The sequence below is a fragment of the Salvelinus sp. IW2-2015 genome, unplaced genomic scaffold (assembly GCF_002910315.2).
Source record: "Salvelinus sp. IW2-2015 unplaced genomic scaffold, ASM291031v2 Un_scaffold1454, whole genome shotgun sequence".
NCBI lineage: Eukaryota > Metazoa > Chordata > Actinopteri > Salmoniformes > Salmonidae > Salvelinus > Salvelinus sp. IW2-2015.
This window is the reverse complement of record NW_019942918.1, coordinates 164,913-179,342: the sequence shown is the minus strand read 5'-3', so window position 1 is coordinate 179,342 and position 14,430 is coordinate 164,913. Positions and strand designations below refer to the sequence as shown.

At 41.0% G+C, this 14,430-nt stretch overlaps 2 protein-coding genes across 2 annotated transcripts; both read right to left on the bottom strand.

The window, feature by feature from the left end:
• Positions 1-1,466: 1,466 nt before the first annotated feature.
• Positions 1,467-8,666, bottom strand: LOC112070899 (hypoxanthine-guanine phosphoribosyltransferase). Its single transcript, XM_024138351.2, has 10 exons — positions 7,729-8,666; positions 7,259-7,327; positions 6,742-6,845; positions 5,920-6,103; positions 5,459-5,524; positions 5,261-5,278; positions 4,900-4,982; positions 4,157-4,203; positions 3,549-3,625; positions 1,467-2,906 (listed from the first exon to the last, which is right to left on the bottom strand). Exons 2-10 carry the CDS (start codon positions 7,271-7,273, stop codon positions 2,859-2,861), a joined length of 642 nt encoding a protein of 213 aa, XP_023994119.1. The 5' UTR covers positions 7,274-7,327; positions 7,729-8,666; the 3' UTR covers positions 1,467-2,858.
• Positions 8,667-9,061: 395 nt separating this feature from the next.
• On the bottom strand, positions 9,062-13,698 carry LOC112070898 (26S proteasome non-ATPase regulatory subunit 7). Its single transcript, XM_024138349.2, has 8 exons — positions 13,547-13,698; positions 12,266-12,357; positions 12,009-12,101; positions 11,793-11,890; positions 11,557-11,637; positions 11,297-11,388; positions 10,943-11,141; positions 9,062-9,821 (listed from the first exon to the last, which is right to left on the bottom strand). The coding sequence occupies exons 1-8, from the start codon at positions 13,618-13,620 to the stop codon at positions 9,573-9,575; spliced, it is 978 nt and encodes a 325-aa protein (XP_023994117.1). The 5' UTR covers positions 13,621-13,698; the 3' UTR covers positions 9,062-9,572.
• Between the last annotated feature and the right edge of the window lie 732 nt (positions 13,699-14,430).

Genomic DNA, 14,430 nt, shown 5'->3' with positions numbered 1-14,430 from the left:
TACATTACAACGGAACGACTTGATTAGTGTAGTGTTAGCTAGCTACATAGTTGTCTTGTGTCCAAGATAATTGTGTAGTTTAGAGTAATTATCGAGGTTACCTAGCCAGTTATCGAGGTTACCTAGCCAGCTACACTCTTCAAACAAAGTCAACAACAACGCAGCCACTGCTAGCTAGCCTACTTCACCATCTAGCAGTACTGTATCATTTTAGTCAATAAGATTTCTTGCAACGTAAGCTTAACTTTCTGAACATTCGAGACGTGTAGTCCACTTGTCATTCCAATCTCCTTTGCATTAGCGTAGCCTCTTCTGTAGCCTGTCAACTATGTGTCTGTCTATCCCTCTTCTCTCCTCTCTGCACAGACCATACAAACGCTTCACACCGTGTGGCCGCTGCCACTAACCTGGTGGTCCCAGCGCGCACGACCCACGTGGAGTTCCAGGTCTCCGGCAGCCTCTGGAACTGCCGATCTGCGGCCAACAAGGCAGAGTTCATCTCAGCCTATGCTTCCCTCCAGTCCCTCGACTTCTTGGCACTGACGGAAACATGGATTACCACAGATAACACTGCTACTCTACTGCTCTCTCCTCGTCTGCCCACGTGTTTCGCACCGAGAAGCTTCTGGTAGCTGGATCGGTGCTCTGGATCTCTCTCTCTCTTCTCTTTTCTCTCTTCTCCTCTCTCTCTCTCTCTCTCTGCTTCCTCTCTTCTTAACTTGAGTGGTTTAAGGGAAAACATTTAGATGTCTTGGAATGGCCTAGTCAAAGCCCAGACAATCCAATTGAGAATCTGTGGTATGACAAAGGCTGCTGTACACCAGCGGAACCCATCCAACTTGAAGGAGCTGGAGCAGTTTTGCCTTGAATGGGCAAAAATCCCAGTGGCTAGATGTGCCAAGCTTATAGAGACATACCCCAAGAGACTTGCAGCTGTAATTGCTGCAAAAGGTGGCTCTACAAAGTATTGACTTTGGGGGAGTGAATAGTTATGCACGCTCAAGTTGTTTTTTTGTCTGTTTCACAAATATTTTGCATCTCCAAAGTGGTTGTGTAAATCTCATGATACAAACACCCATTCGCTTGCGGCAACAAAATAAGAAAAATGCCAGGAGGGTGAATACTTTCGCAAGCGAATGTAGTTCTGTACAAAACAGTTAATCTGATAATACTTGGGACTGAATATAAAAATACTTGCTTATGTTTTCCAGTTTCTTGAAATACTTTGCAAATGCAACTTATTTCTAAATGTAAACTGAAATGGTCTTAATTCCTTTTACATTTTAATAGAGCAGGTTACAGTAGTGAGTGCATACATTTTCATACTGGTCCCCGGTGGGGATCACACTCTACCAAATGAGCCATATCATCACAAACCACTTTGTCTAAATGTTTTTGCCCATGTTACAGAAATCTATATCGGTCCGTTACTACTAGTAAAGCCCCACTACTTTTGTGATTTAAAAAAAAATCTTATATTTATTAACACCCTCAGCACCCCTACTTCCCACAGCTATGTACAGTTGAAGTCAGAAGTTTACATACACCTTAGCCAAATACATTTAAACTCAGTTTTTCACAATTACTGACATTTAATTATAGTAAAACTTCCCTGTCTTAGGTCAGTTTGGATCACCACTTTATTTTAAGAATGTGAAATGCCAGAATAAGAGAGAATGATTTATTTCAGCTTTTATTTCTTTCATCACATTCCCAGTGGGTCAGAAGTTTACATACACTCAATTAGTATTTGGTAGCATTGCCTTTAAATTGTCAAATGTTTCAGGTAGCCTTCCACAAGCTTCCCACAATAAGTTGGGTGAATTTTGGCCCATTCCKCCTGACAGAGCTGATGTAACTGAGTCAGGTTTGTAGGCCTCCTTGCTCACACGTGCTTTTTCAGTTCTGCCGACAAATGCTGTATGGGATTGAGGTCAGGGCTTTGTGATGGCCACTCCAATACCTTGACATAGTTGTCCTTAAGCCATTTTGGAAGTATGCTTGGGGTCATTGTTCATTTGGAAGACCCCATTTGCGACCAAGCTTTAACTTCCTGACTGATGTCTTGAGATGATGYAATATATCCACAATTTTCCTTCCTCATGATCTTGAAAAACAAGTTTTCATGACTCCAACAAGTGTATGTAAACTTCCGACTTCAACTGTATGTCAGCCTCTTGGCCTTAAATGCTTCAATAAATTTAAAAAAACAAGAGCAGGGTGCAGATTTCTCTTTTCTTTAAAGTCATTCCATGGAAGGCATCTCTCTCTCTAACACACACATTTAAGATTGACAGCAATATTAAAATAGGATTGTTAATGTCCTTGGTGAATGAAAACATTGCCATTATTAAACAAAATTGTTACATTACATTCCAGGCTTGTCTTTGCATGGGCATGGCATATGAGCTAAACAGCATCATTGGTTTGTACAATGCAGTACATGACTTGACTCACATAGATTTTACTGTGGATATGTACAGTCGCCTGAGATCCTGTGGATTGTATTAAGCAACATAACAAAATCCATCCTTACTAACATAAATCAGATGCAGAGGCATCCAAGGCCCCAATATAATATATAATTACAAATCTAAATAAAAGTGTTCTCCCAAAACTATCTTTACACGAATCCTCTACTTAAAAACATAACTCATCCCATTGCTTCCAGGGGAACAAAAATATGAATTCAATACATTTTTGTTTTCTCAAATAGCATCTTGCAAACTGAATTCACAATCCATGTGTTCACATTAAGTAGGTTTCATACATAGATAAATAAGGTTCAGAACCCTAAAAAGCTCAGGATCATCACAGTGGTCCTAGTCTCTCGTCATCCATCTGTCTATCGCCTCAGCTCACACTTTGTACTTCTCCTTTGCGTTCTCGTTCAGTATACAGATGTGCTGCACAGAGCAAAAACACATGGTAAAGTGTAAAAAGAATACACCAACAGCAGACTTGATTAAACTGACCCCTCATACATACATTGAGTGTACAAAACATTAGGAACAAGTGTTCTTTCCATGTCAGACTGACCAGGTGAAAGCTACCATCCCTTATTGATGTCACTTGTTCTCCTTCAAATCAGTGTAGATGAAGGGGAGAAGGCAGGGTAAAGAAGGATTTTCAAACCTTGAGACATGGATTGTGTATGTGCCATTCAGAGGGTGAATGGGCAAGACAAAAGTAGGTGTCAGGCGCACCAGTTTGATTTTGTCAAGAACTGCAATGCTGACGGGTTTTTCACACTCAACAGTTTCCTGTGTGTATCAAGAATGGTCCACCACCCAAAGGACATCCAGCCAACTGTGGGAAGCATTGGAGTCAACACGAGTCAGCATCCCTGTGGAACGCTTTCGACACCTTGTAGAGTCCATTCCCCRACGAATTGAGGCTGTTCTARGGGAAAAAGTGGGTCCAACTCAATATTAGGAAGGTGTTCCTAATGTTTTGTACACTCAGTGTATATATTTCACTAGGTTGACATGCTGTATCGCAGAGAATATAACCAAATATCAGGATMATCTCCAATGCAGCGAACTTACACTGAGATCTCTGAAGTACTCGTTGTAGTCCAGGGCATATCCCACCAGAAACGAATCTGGCACCTCAAACCCGATGTCTGACCAAATACAGAGACGGACATAATTCACTGCACAATACAATACTAAGCTACATGTAAGTTATACATCTTGCTGTGTAGTATTACGTTAGCAGTATCAAAAGATCTTATGGGATGAGTTTTGCATTAGCATTTCATAACATTAACACAGATATAAAGTATGTTTCTCTTTTCCATCTCTGGAGGTTAGCTAGTTGACTCCTGTTGTCTGTGACTGGGATTGACCCTTTAGCTGCAAGGGTCACAGAGCAGGTCAAAGGTAAACAGCTGTCCTTGCAAAACCATCTTAGAAAGCTTATCCAACTCTGACTTAAAGGAATGACATACATCACTAACCATTGTATAGAATACTAGTACTAGAGTACCATGTTGACCTACACATTCAAAGTCGATTGTTAGATACGCATATTAATCCCATGCGAAAAATATAACTATTATACGTGGTCATCCTGCCAAAGACTCTTTCTAGTACAGCAGTGTATCAACGGTGGGACGGCATGCACGACACACACAAACAACGGCAGAACTCACAGTCTGGTCTGTAGCCTGAGCTCCTTGGTGTTCTCTTGACTAGAAGGCTGAAATAACAATGCATACAAGCACAGAACTGAATAGGATCTCTATGCAAACCATGCTCTTAATGGCATGGCATGCATCGCTCTCAATGACATGGTCTTCAACAATCTCAATGACACAGCTAACAATACAATCCACTCAATGGCCTTGCATTGTTCAATAACATAGCATAGCTACAATGCGCTCAACACAGCCGTCTACAACCTAAACTAGCGTCAAATAGTCCCTTCCATAGCAGAGGGATATCCCATCCCTCCACAGTTCAATTAACAGTATGGTACATAGATTAACTCTTAATCTGATCCAGTCACATAACATCTCTAAATCAGTGCTTAAGGGGAGAGTGCCCATTACAATAGATGGAGTGCGGTCATTAATATTGCTGTCTAGATCGACAAAGGCTGCGTTTACACAGGCAGCCCAATTCCAATATTTTTTTCCACTAATTGGTCTACTGACCAATCACATCAGGTATTGTCACATTAGATATTTTTTAGAGCTGATCCAATTGGTCAAAAGACCAATTAGTGAAAAAAATATCTGAATTTGGACCCCTGTGTAAATGCAGTCAAAGAGTGACATTCTGAGCTGAACCACTTCTCTGTCTAAATCAGGGCTACACAGCACTTATAGGGAATATTCAGTAAGCACAATATGGGAGAAAAAGAGTACTGTGTGCTTAATACATTGGTTCTCACCTGACGACTTTGACCATCTTTGGATTGCAGTCACTCAGCAGTGATAGCAGTGTCTCCATAGTCCTCCCTGTCTCCACAATGTCCTAAACACGTCAGCAGGACAGATACCGTTGCATAAGGGGGTTCAATTTAAGGAGTGCAAGGAAGTCCAACAACAATTCAAGGCAAGCAATTCAATATTAATGTGGACAACCATAGCGATGGTACACCCATTAGTGAATGTGATTTGCACCCTGGTCATATAGCTATAGTTCATGTGAGAGCTAGTGTGCGCCACATATTTATGTACAGCAGTTTTAACATTTACAGAGATTGAATTTTCAGATTATGTGCTAAAAAGACACAGGGAAATTGGTCTTACCTCAACTATCAAAACATTCTGTAAAGGAAATTAGAAGACAATTGATCACATATATATATACTGTAGATCAATATGTACATATAACGAAAAATCCAATAATTAAACAAAAATACAGCACCTCATTGGTTAAAGGATTACAACTTCACTCCTAAGATATTTGTATTTTATCTGTGGTTATGTCAAGCAATCAAATCTCACCTTCCCAGTTAGAGTTGAGAGCTCGTCCCCTCCGATAACTTTGACAATGTTTGTAGACTGGTCATTCTGGGGACAATACACACACATCAGTAAAACTACACATCTCACCCAGGAAGAGGGTGATGGTCTACTCTAAATAATCATAAGGTCATCTAGTAATACATTAAAAGACATGTTGGCCAATGGAAGTGTTATCTGCTCATGCATCAGATGAGAGTCTAGTAGCAGATCACATTGTGATTTAGCCAACCCTTGTGTCATGTTTGTCATCATGACAAACATGGCATGACAGACAACAGATAAGAGGGGTTAGCTAAACAAACTGATCTGAGACCAGGCTAAACACACACAGAGAGAGAATAAGCAACGGCTGCATTGCTTACATATAAAGATTGCCATCTTCCTTACACAATTGGAGGCTATTGAAGGAGAGTGAGAGAAACGTGGAGTGGTTCACTCACGCAATAGCTCTTTAGCCTAATGAAATCCACAGTCAACGGGACAGACTTATCGCTGTTCTGATTTAGGGTCTTGATGTAGTCCAGCAGGTCGGCAAAGAATGTATAACCTCCTTTGAGAACACACAGTGCTACTATATGGTGTCCCCCCATGTCCCGGACTATATCACGAGCCAGGCGCTCAGTCCTAGAGAGAGACAGAAGGAATAGAGAAGGATAAAAAAAAAGAGAGGAAGAGAGGGCGATACAATGGCACGGGACCTGAAATTTCTGTGCAGGCTCATCAATCAATCTTCAGATGGTTTGTGATCTGGTCAGTCAGAACATCATGGTTTAAGGCTAGTATTGGCCATGTGTGGAAAACTGGCTGAAAAGTTGCTGACTGGGTCAAATCAAATGATCTGGCTGGAGTCCTACTATTCATAACAGGGTTTAACATGGCATTCTACAACAGGGTATCCGACTAACAGTGTGTTTCATTCATAAGGCTGCTGCTTGCCTTCTCCCTGTCTGCAATGCAAATTGATGATGGCTATACACCATTACAAAAAAAAAAAAAAAAATCACTGCTGGTTTAGATGCCTAACACTGATTTGTCTAACAAATATGTCAGTGAGCTCTATCCGACAAAATACCTTAGCAACCATGGTGTAAATTAAGGAAACAATGGAAGCATAGAGGAATTTGTACGATATTAGAGTTATGATTTACTCCACAAAGGAATAGGAAAATGTGCAATTATGTGCAATGTGCAATTATGTTATAGTACAGTAGTACTGTACTATAACCCAAGAGTGCCAGTCCAGTGGTGATGGTTTGACTTACCTGTCCATGATCAGTCCATGGGGGATGATAACCTGGTCTAAATCCTCCTCATAGTGTTTGGGGACACAGAAGAGGTCCAACTTATACCCCTTATCATCAGGTATCTGAAGGAGCAAAGAGATAACACATTTAGGAAATGATGGCACATAAATGTGCAATTGAGGTGACCAAAAGTCTTCGCAAACTGAAGCTCCACACACACGAGCCAGGAGCCCTGGCAACGTTTAAGCTTGCTTTAAACCACCTGTTTGTGGGTGAGACAGAGATAGGGTGCAGACCCGCTTTTAGGACTCCATAGCCTACTTGGTCTGACTAGCTGCGTGAATTCTGAAATTATGTCAACTGACAAATAAGTAACACGCTAGTGATTTATTCACGTCCCGCAATCCTGATGTCATTATGAAACCACACTCCGACACAACTCTGAAACGTCCATTCTGCAGAYTACCCTTCACCCCAGAGCAAGAGGGGCCTGACTGACATTACAAATATAACATAGGGACAGGGTACACCTTACCTGGATATAGGCCATATCGCCGCTCTTGCTGTTCACGCCTCAAATATCACCCTAGTGAGGAGTCATGCCCTGATCAATAGGGAATAAGAATGTTATTTAGCTTGGTGGGTGGTGCGTCTCTYGTGCTCGCTCTTCCTCGCCTACTGCCTACTTTACCTAGGACGAATAGCTTACATACGATACTCCAACCTTGCTCTCCCTCCCCTGGGGGTTATAAACCCTGACGTCACAATCCATTTTACCGATCAAAATCTGATTTACCTGACTTGAACATTTTATAAAATCCTACCGCCGTATTCCTCGTTGCATACCATAGATTGCATGGTACAATTTTCGAATTAGCCACTAACGTGAGTGTGAAAAGAATTGAAGCCTATTGGCAGTTTGTCGTACAAAAAACCACACCTTCCGTTATTTTACTGTATGTTAGAATCCAAATCTACGCAGAAAAGCATCTTCGCCATACTAACCTAGTGCTGCGTCATGAGAAGGATGATAATAATAAACGCAGAGGCTTCAACCACATTGTAGTTACTCCACAATACTAACCTAAATAACAGTGAAAAGGGAAGCTTGTACAGAAATATGCATCCTGTTTGCAATAAGGAACTAAAGTAAAACTACAAAAAATGTGGCAAAGAAATTAACTTTTTTGTCCTGAATACAAAGCGTTATATTTGARGCAAATCAAACAAATCACTGAGTACCACTTCATATTTTCAAGCATGGTGGTGACTGCATCACGATATGGGTATGCTTGTCATCGGCAAGGAGTTTTTTAAGATAWAAATAAACAGAATAGAGCTAAGCACAGGCAAAATCCTAGAGGAAAACCTGGTTCCGTCTGCTTTCCAACAGACACTGGGAGACAAATTCACATTTCAGCAGGACAATAACCTAAAACACAACGCCAAATCTACATTGGAGTTGCATACCAAGACTACATTGAATGTTCCTGAGTGACCTAGTTACAGTGACATAAATCGACTTGAAAAACTATGGCAAGACTTGAAAATTGCTGTCTAGCAAAGATCAACAACCAACTTGACAGAGCTTGAAGAATTTTTAAACAAATAATGTGCAAATATTGTACAATCCAGATGTGAAAAGTTCTTAGACTTACCCAGAAAGACTCACAGCTGTAATCACTGCCAAAGGTGATTCTAACATGTATTGACTCAGGTGTGATATTTCTGTATTTCATTATTATTATTTTTTGTACATCATTACGGGCAAAATTCCCAATCTGGCCCTCATACCATCATGGTCACCTAATCATCMCCCGTTTACAATTGGCTCATTCATCCCCCCTCCTCTCCCCTGTAACTATTCCCTAGGCCATTGCTGTAAATGAGAATGTGTTCTCAAGTCAACTTACTTGGTAAAATAAGGGTAAAATATATTTTTTAAATTGGGTATTGTGTGTAGATGGGTGAGAGGGAAAAAAAATAAGTCAWGGGGTATGAATACTTTCTGAAGGCACTTCAACTATTAGTTCCTTGGCTGTAAAGGTTGTGTCATCAAGTAACCCAGTATAGGTCCTTTATTAATAATCTTTGTCTACAGTTAAACCAAATGGAAAAATAAACGTCWAACCACTCTTCACTTGGTACAGCCTGTGTTGTGAGAGAGATTCATAATATGCAGTCCATTACCAGACTTGAATGCATCCTCCCCACAAATGTCAGGCGAGGCTTCATAACCTCACAATTCTCCTCCCTGTGTTTCTATGACATGAAATATCATACAGTACAACAAAATACACCCAAACAAAGGCAAGGGACAAAAGAAAAGATTTGCAAATTAGAAACTTAACGAAAATGATTTAATATGACCCTACTTTAATGAGTGATACAGAAACTGAAGGTTCCTTTCACCATACACACACACACACACACACACACACACACGGGTCACATTCGGGAGGGGGCAATTTACTGAACGTTGTAGATAGAAATACCAGAACAGAGCTGACCTGATTCTTCACATGTCAAAAAGGCATGTCTGTTCTAGAATATGGATTTCTATTTGAGGTTCTGTAACGTTGTGCCCTACTGAACGCAGCCCAGATGGTGCAGAACGAACATGTTCTCATTGTAGAGAACATCCAACACACATAACCATCCTGTCACCCTCAGCACTATAGTTATTCAGTGCCAGTTATGACAAAGGGCAAGTCTCAAATGACACCACACCCCCATATAGAGCACTACTTTTAGCTAGACCCATATACAGATGACTGTGGCTCAGGCCAAAAGTAGTGCACTATCCAGGGGAATAGGGTATGACAAAGACGAACACCAATAGTGCACACTCATTTCTTCTTTTTCTCATCTTTCCTGGACGAGGCGTCGCCTTTCTCCTTCTCTTCCTTCTTCTCCTTGTCCTCTTTCTTCTCTTTCTTGCCCTCTTCCTTCTCCTGTCCCTCCTTCCTCTCAGCATCACGGTTGGAGATCTTGTTGTTGATGAGGTTGTGGAGAGCCACCACTGAGCGGATGAGGGACGCCAGGTAGACCACTAGCATCTGGTCATTGGTCTTCAGGTAGAAGGCCTTTGTGAACTCCTGCAGGGAGAAGTGGCAGGATTAAGGCATTGTGTATTATGATTAACTAAACAGTGAAAATCTGGTGGAAAAATCCAGACTATCTGTTCATTGTAATGAAGTAACGTAAACTCACCCCATTCCGTACAAATGTGTGCAACCGCGACATTCAAACGAGGCTGCAAAGAAAACTAATGGGACTGTAGCGACTGTGTTGACTTCAAAATCTGGGGTGTGAACTACATTTCTATTCAAGCGTTGATCGACATGGTAATGGCTCTATAGTATTGGAGAAAAGTTGAAAAAAAACGGACCCTCCGTTACATCGTGACGTGTCATGCCGTAACGTACAGCACGCATAAAGCAACTATTTCTGTCTTACAATCTCTCTCCACCATGTGTAGCACTTCTCTCATCGTTTAAAAACAAGAAATGGACAGTGACGGGGTAAGGGGGGGATACCTAGTAATTTTTTGCGTCATCACTGCAAGCGATCATGATTCTCAAAGCCGCTGTTTACTTCTGAAGATCACTTTAGCACCGCCCTAAAAACCCGATTCAAATTCGACACAAACCTCCAAATAGGTATGTAATGACACATTATATAAACTCTTTATAGTGTTTTATTTACATTTTAGAGGCGATAAGGTAATAAGTTGTACAGATCAAGTGAAAAAAAGCCATTTTCCCACACATCTCCTCTCCTCACTACCACGCATTAGTTTCGCTTCCCCATCCGCCATTTTTTTAAAGACCCGACGGAGCTCATTGCCTTCTTGAATCATGCAGAAACAGGCAGCGTGGAGGTTTCGGCATGAATTCTGTTAAAATTGTGCTTTACAATGGTATTGACATTACAGTTGATCTGGAAATATTACGTTTTTTGGGCGCTAAAATAAGGTCAATTGTACGGACCAAGGCAATGTACAAAAGTGAGTGAGTTTACGTTAGTAGATCATACCACGCAAATGTATTTGATTTGAGAAGGAACATTTATCTGTGTACTCTTTCAAAATAAAAAAGCTAATATTGATTACCATGCCAGCCACCCCCTGCCCCCTTTCTCCCACATAACCCAGCCTACTCACACACATTACCCCATCCCCACACCACCCCCATCCTAAACCTACACCCCAGCTTACTAGAAGGTTGACATCAGGAAGCAGGTTGAAGATGTCCTGTAGGTGGTAGATTATTTGGTGGTTGATGGGCAACTTGCCTGCAGCCACTCTCTCCAGGTAAGACCTGATGTCCAGCAGCTTGGAGTTGAGCCCCTTTAGGCCATGTACCTGGTTAGTGATACGCTGTGACAGAGTACCAACTGTTGTGTCCTTGATGTCTCTGTAGACGGAAGAAAAATGGGGTAGAATATATCAAGTTTAGTCGACATTAGTGCAAATCTGTTCGGTGTGGTGTTAAGCATGAAACTACAGAAATAATGGAAAATCCATGAAATGTTTGGTGTCTGCGTAGTCCAGATAAAAAATGATGTGTACCTGAGAAGGTGCTCCACGCCCACCTCCTCTGCCTCCTCGGCTCCAATCTCACTGGTCACATGTTCAAATGTTTTGGAGGTCGGGGTGCCGTCCTGGAAGAGTGAAGAGACAAGAACCCTTTTAGAGTAAAAGTCTTCCTTCCTTTCACAATAATCAATTGTATGCCCAGTCCAAAATCAGCCCAGAGACCTCGGGGTTGGCTGGTCCAGAGTTTGACTTATTTTGTCATTTAGTCTCAAACAAGTCTATGCTCCACTTACGTCATGTATTTCCTCCACCGAGAAGTAGGCTTCTGTAGGCAGGCCCAGGTCCTTAGGCTTTACATCAATGATCACTAATACCTGAGGGTGAAAGTGCCATACAAACACAGTCAATGTTCACTTAATTATCTGCTGCATTATCAATACAATTTAATCCTTTCAACAGGAGATGAGATATATTTCTTACCGATATTTAGGTATTAATGTGGAATATTTACTGGGTGGAAAGCACTTACTGAATTGGTGCAGTATTGCTTGATGAGTTCATTGATGGCAATATCATTCTTATGTAGTTTAGGACCTGTGTGATACCAACCCACTATCCTCTCTCTGGCTGGAGAGAAGAGAAGGAAAAGGTTTAAGAATCTCATAGCCACACTTTGTAGAAGTTGATGAGACTGAATGTATATAGTTAAAATGTAATAATCTATAGTGTGTGTGTGTGGTCTCACCATTGACTTTCTTGAACATGTTGTACATATTCTCCAAGTAGTCATGATCCAGGAACCACACTGAATCATCCTTGTCATCCTCATCAAAAGGCACTGGCGAAAAACACAATCAATATTGGATCCAACAACAGGCTTAGCTATATAGCTAAACGTTTAGTGATCATAATTATTATTTGAGTTCTCTCACAAATATGATAAAGATGTTATAAACTAGTCACAAACATGTTATTTTAGTACATGGAAGGAGAAGAACTCACCTGCAAAGCTGTTGGACACATCAAGGACTTTCTTATGCCAAGAGCCGAGGAGGACACCCACTACTCGCTTTTGGTTGCCTACTTTCCCTATTCTGTCAAAAGAGCACATTTACACAATCAATATCATAGGATGTCTTAGTGGAAATCAAACAAAAACTTAAAATACACAATCCATGAGCTTAATCACAACAAAATCGTAACATATAGTACGAATTGGATTCGTAACATATATGAATTGCAAAAAAAWATATATATATAGCAGGACGTAACATAAGAAATGGATGACATAGTACACAATATGATGACGTAGTACACAAAAAACTGGGACCACTTTTTGCTCATGAGTACCACTTTCAAAACTACTGGCTGAAATTATACAAAAGTTTAAGAGTGCATCTTTAAGAAGGTTAACACAACTAGTTAATTAGCTCTGTTGTTCCCAAACGGCAGGGGGGGACTCAGTCCGGCTTTGAACTTACTCATGAAAATTGTAATAGTAGAATGCCCAAGGTACAATTTCGAAATTGGGTAGTGCATCATCAGTTTCTCCTCTTGTCATGTCAGTCATTGCATACCTCAGAGAGCTATTTATAACTTGTCAGAAATGTCCAGATCAACTAGCCTATGTCAGCAAACGTTCTTTAGCTAGGTTTTTTAGCCCATACATTTTGTTGTAATGTTTGAGTTACTCAACTATCACATGGCAAAATATATAGAATTGCAAGAAAATGTGTTATGAAACAGCAAAATGTTCTCTGCATCCCATGACAAAATGTGTAGAATTTCAGGAAATAAACTTTAAATCTGCTAAATGCCCCCCCCGACAACAAGAGGGGTGTAAACAGTTTGCCATAAACAGTGCTTGTACCAATAAAAATAGACGTGGGGGGCGCGGGATGTTCCCCAATGCTGGAAGGCAGGCCCGAGTGAAAAGGTTTGGAAACACCTGAATAAGCCAACTACAATACCTATCCCTTGCTAAGTTAGCTAGCTAACTACTCTGATCCATAATGACGCTGTGGCTAAATTCTTCCATAATTAGTGAATGTTGCTAGCTATTTGCCTGTTATTACAATTTACCGCCAAAATAAACTAACTAGATATACTACTGTCATTGCTAACAAATGCACAGCTTTAAATGGGTTTCTGACTCAGCAGGTTAGCTCCAGCTAACGTTAGCTATGCCTGGCTGCAACATCATCATATTGTACAAAAAGTGGCGAGCTAGCAGAAGTAGCGAATGGATGTGATTTCCAAACATATATATTATTAATTACATACCTATTAAAATGATCCACCACGCTGAGCAACACAAGTGGATGGACAACAACATTTTCTACCGCTAACTCCGGCATTTTTGAAGCAAAGTGTTTGAGGATGCTAGCTGCCTAGCTAGCTACTTCATGTCGAATTGTTTCTTCTTCTTCTTTGGTGGGGATTATCGGCAGTTGGCATCCAACGTTATGGTGCATTACCACCACCTACTGAACTGGAGTGTGGGCCAGAGACGGGTAGAAACTAAATCCTACCTGCCAGCCCTGTTTCTCTTAAAAAAGATAACAAAATATTTGAGACTTTAACTAATGACGTTCTACTCAATATACTATTTAAACTAATTTCCTGTATCCCCTTCTCCCTCATACTAGATCTCAGCCTCTCACTTTCCCTATGATACTGTCCACACTGTAGCAATACATGCTTCACGGTCTCTGTTTCCTTGCAATAATCACACTTTCCTGTTGGATGCTTTCCTGTCACATTTAAGGTCTTATTCAACCGTCTGTGTCCCACCCTTAATCTTGTAAAAATAGCCTCCTCTTTTCTGTCCCTTCCTCTTGTCCTCCCCTCCCTGACTTTCCTCTGTAATTGAAATAAATGCCTGCCCTTAGTATCTCTATTCCACTGCTCCTGCCAKTTCTGCACCATCATTGTCCATATCAGGCCTTTTGCCTCTGCCTTGCTCATTGAAACTACAACATCAACATCCCCACTACTAAGTGCTTGTTAACTGCCTCGTTCCCCTCCACCCCCACATGGGCTGGGACCCCAAGTAAATCTTATCTGTATACCCATCTGTCTAATCCTGCCATGGGTTTGTAGCACCTCATAAAGCAGGTCTTGTCTGCTACGTGACCTGAAGGACTGGAGACTCATCAACACTGCAC

Coding starts and splice junctions, on each gene's coding strand:
- LOC112070899 (XM_024138351.2), bottom strand. Junction 5,525..5,919: donor TTAGGCTAAAGAGCTATTGC/GTGAGTGAACCA, acceptor TATTGTCCCCAG/AATGACCAGTCTACAAACAT. Junction 2,907..3,548: donor AGTACTTCAGAGATCTCAGT/GTAAGTTCGCTG, acceptor TGCTCTGTGCAG/CACATCTGTATACTGAACGA.
- LOC112070898 (XM_024138349.2), bottom strand. CDS start 13,620: ATGCCGGAGTTAGCGGTAGAAAATGTTGTTGTCCATCCACTTGTGTTG. Junction 12,102..12,265: donor TGTGTCCAACAGCTTTGCAG/GTGAGTTCTTCT, acceptor GTTTTTCGCCAG/TGCCTTTTGATGAGGATGAC. Junction 11,891..12,008: donor CATGTTCAAGAAAGTCAATG/GTGAGACCACAC, acceptor TCTTCTCTCCAG/CCAGAGAGAGGATAGTGGGT.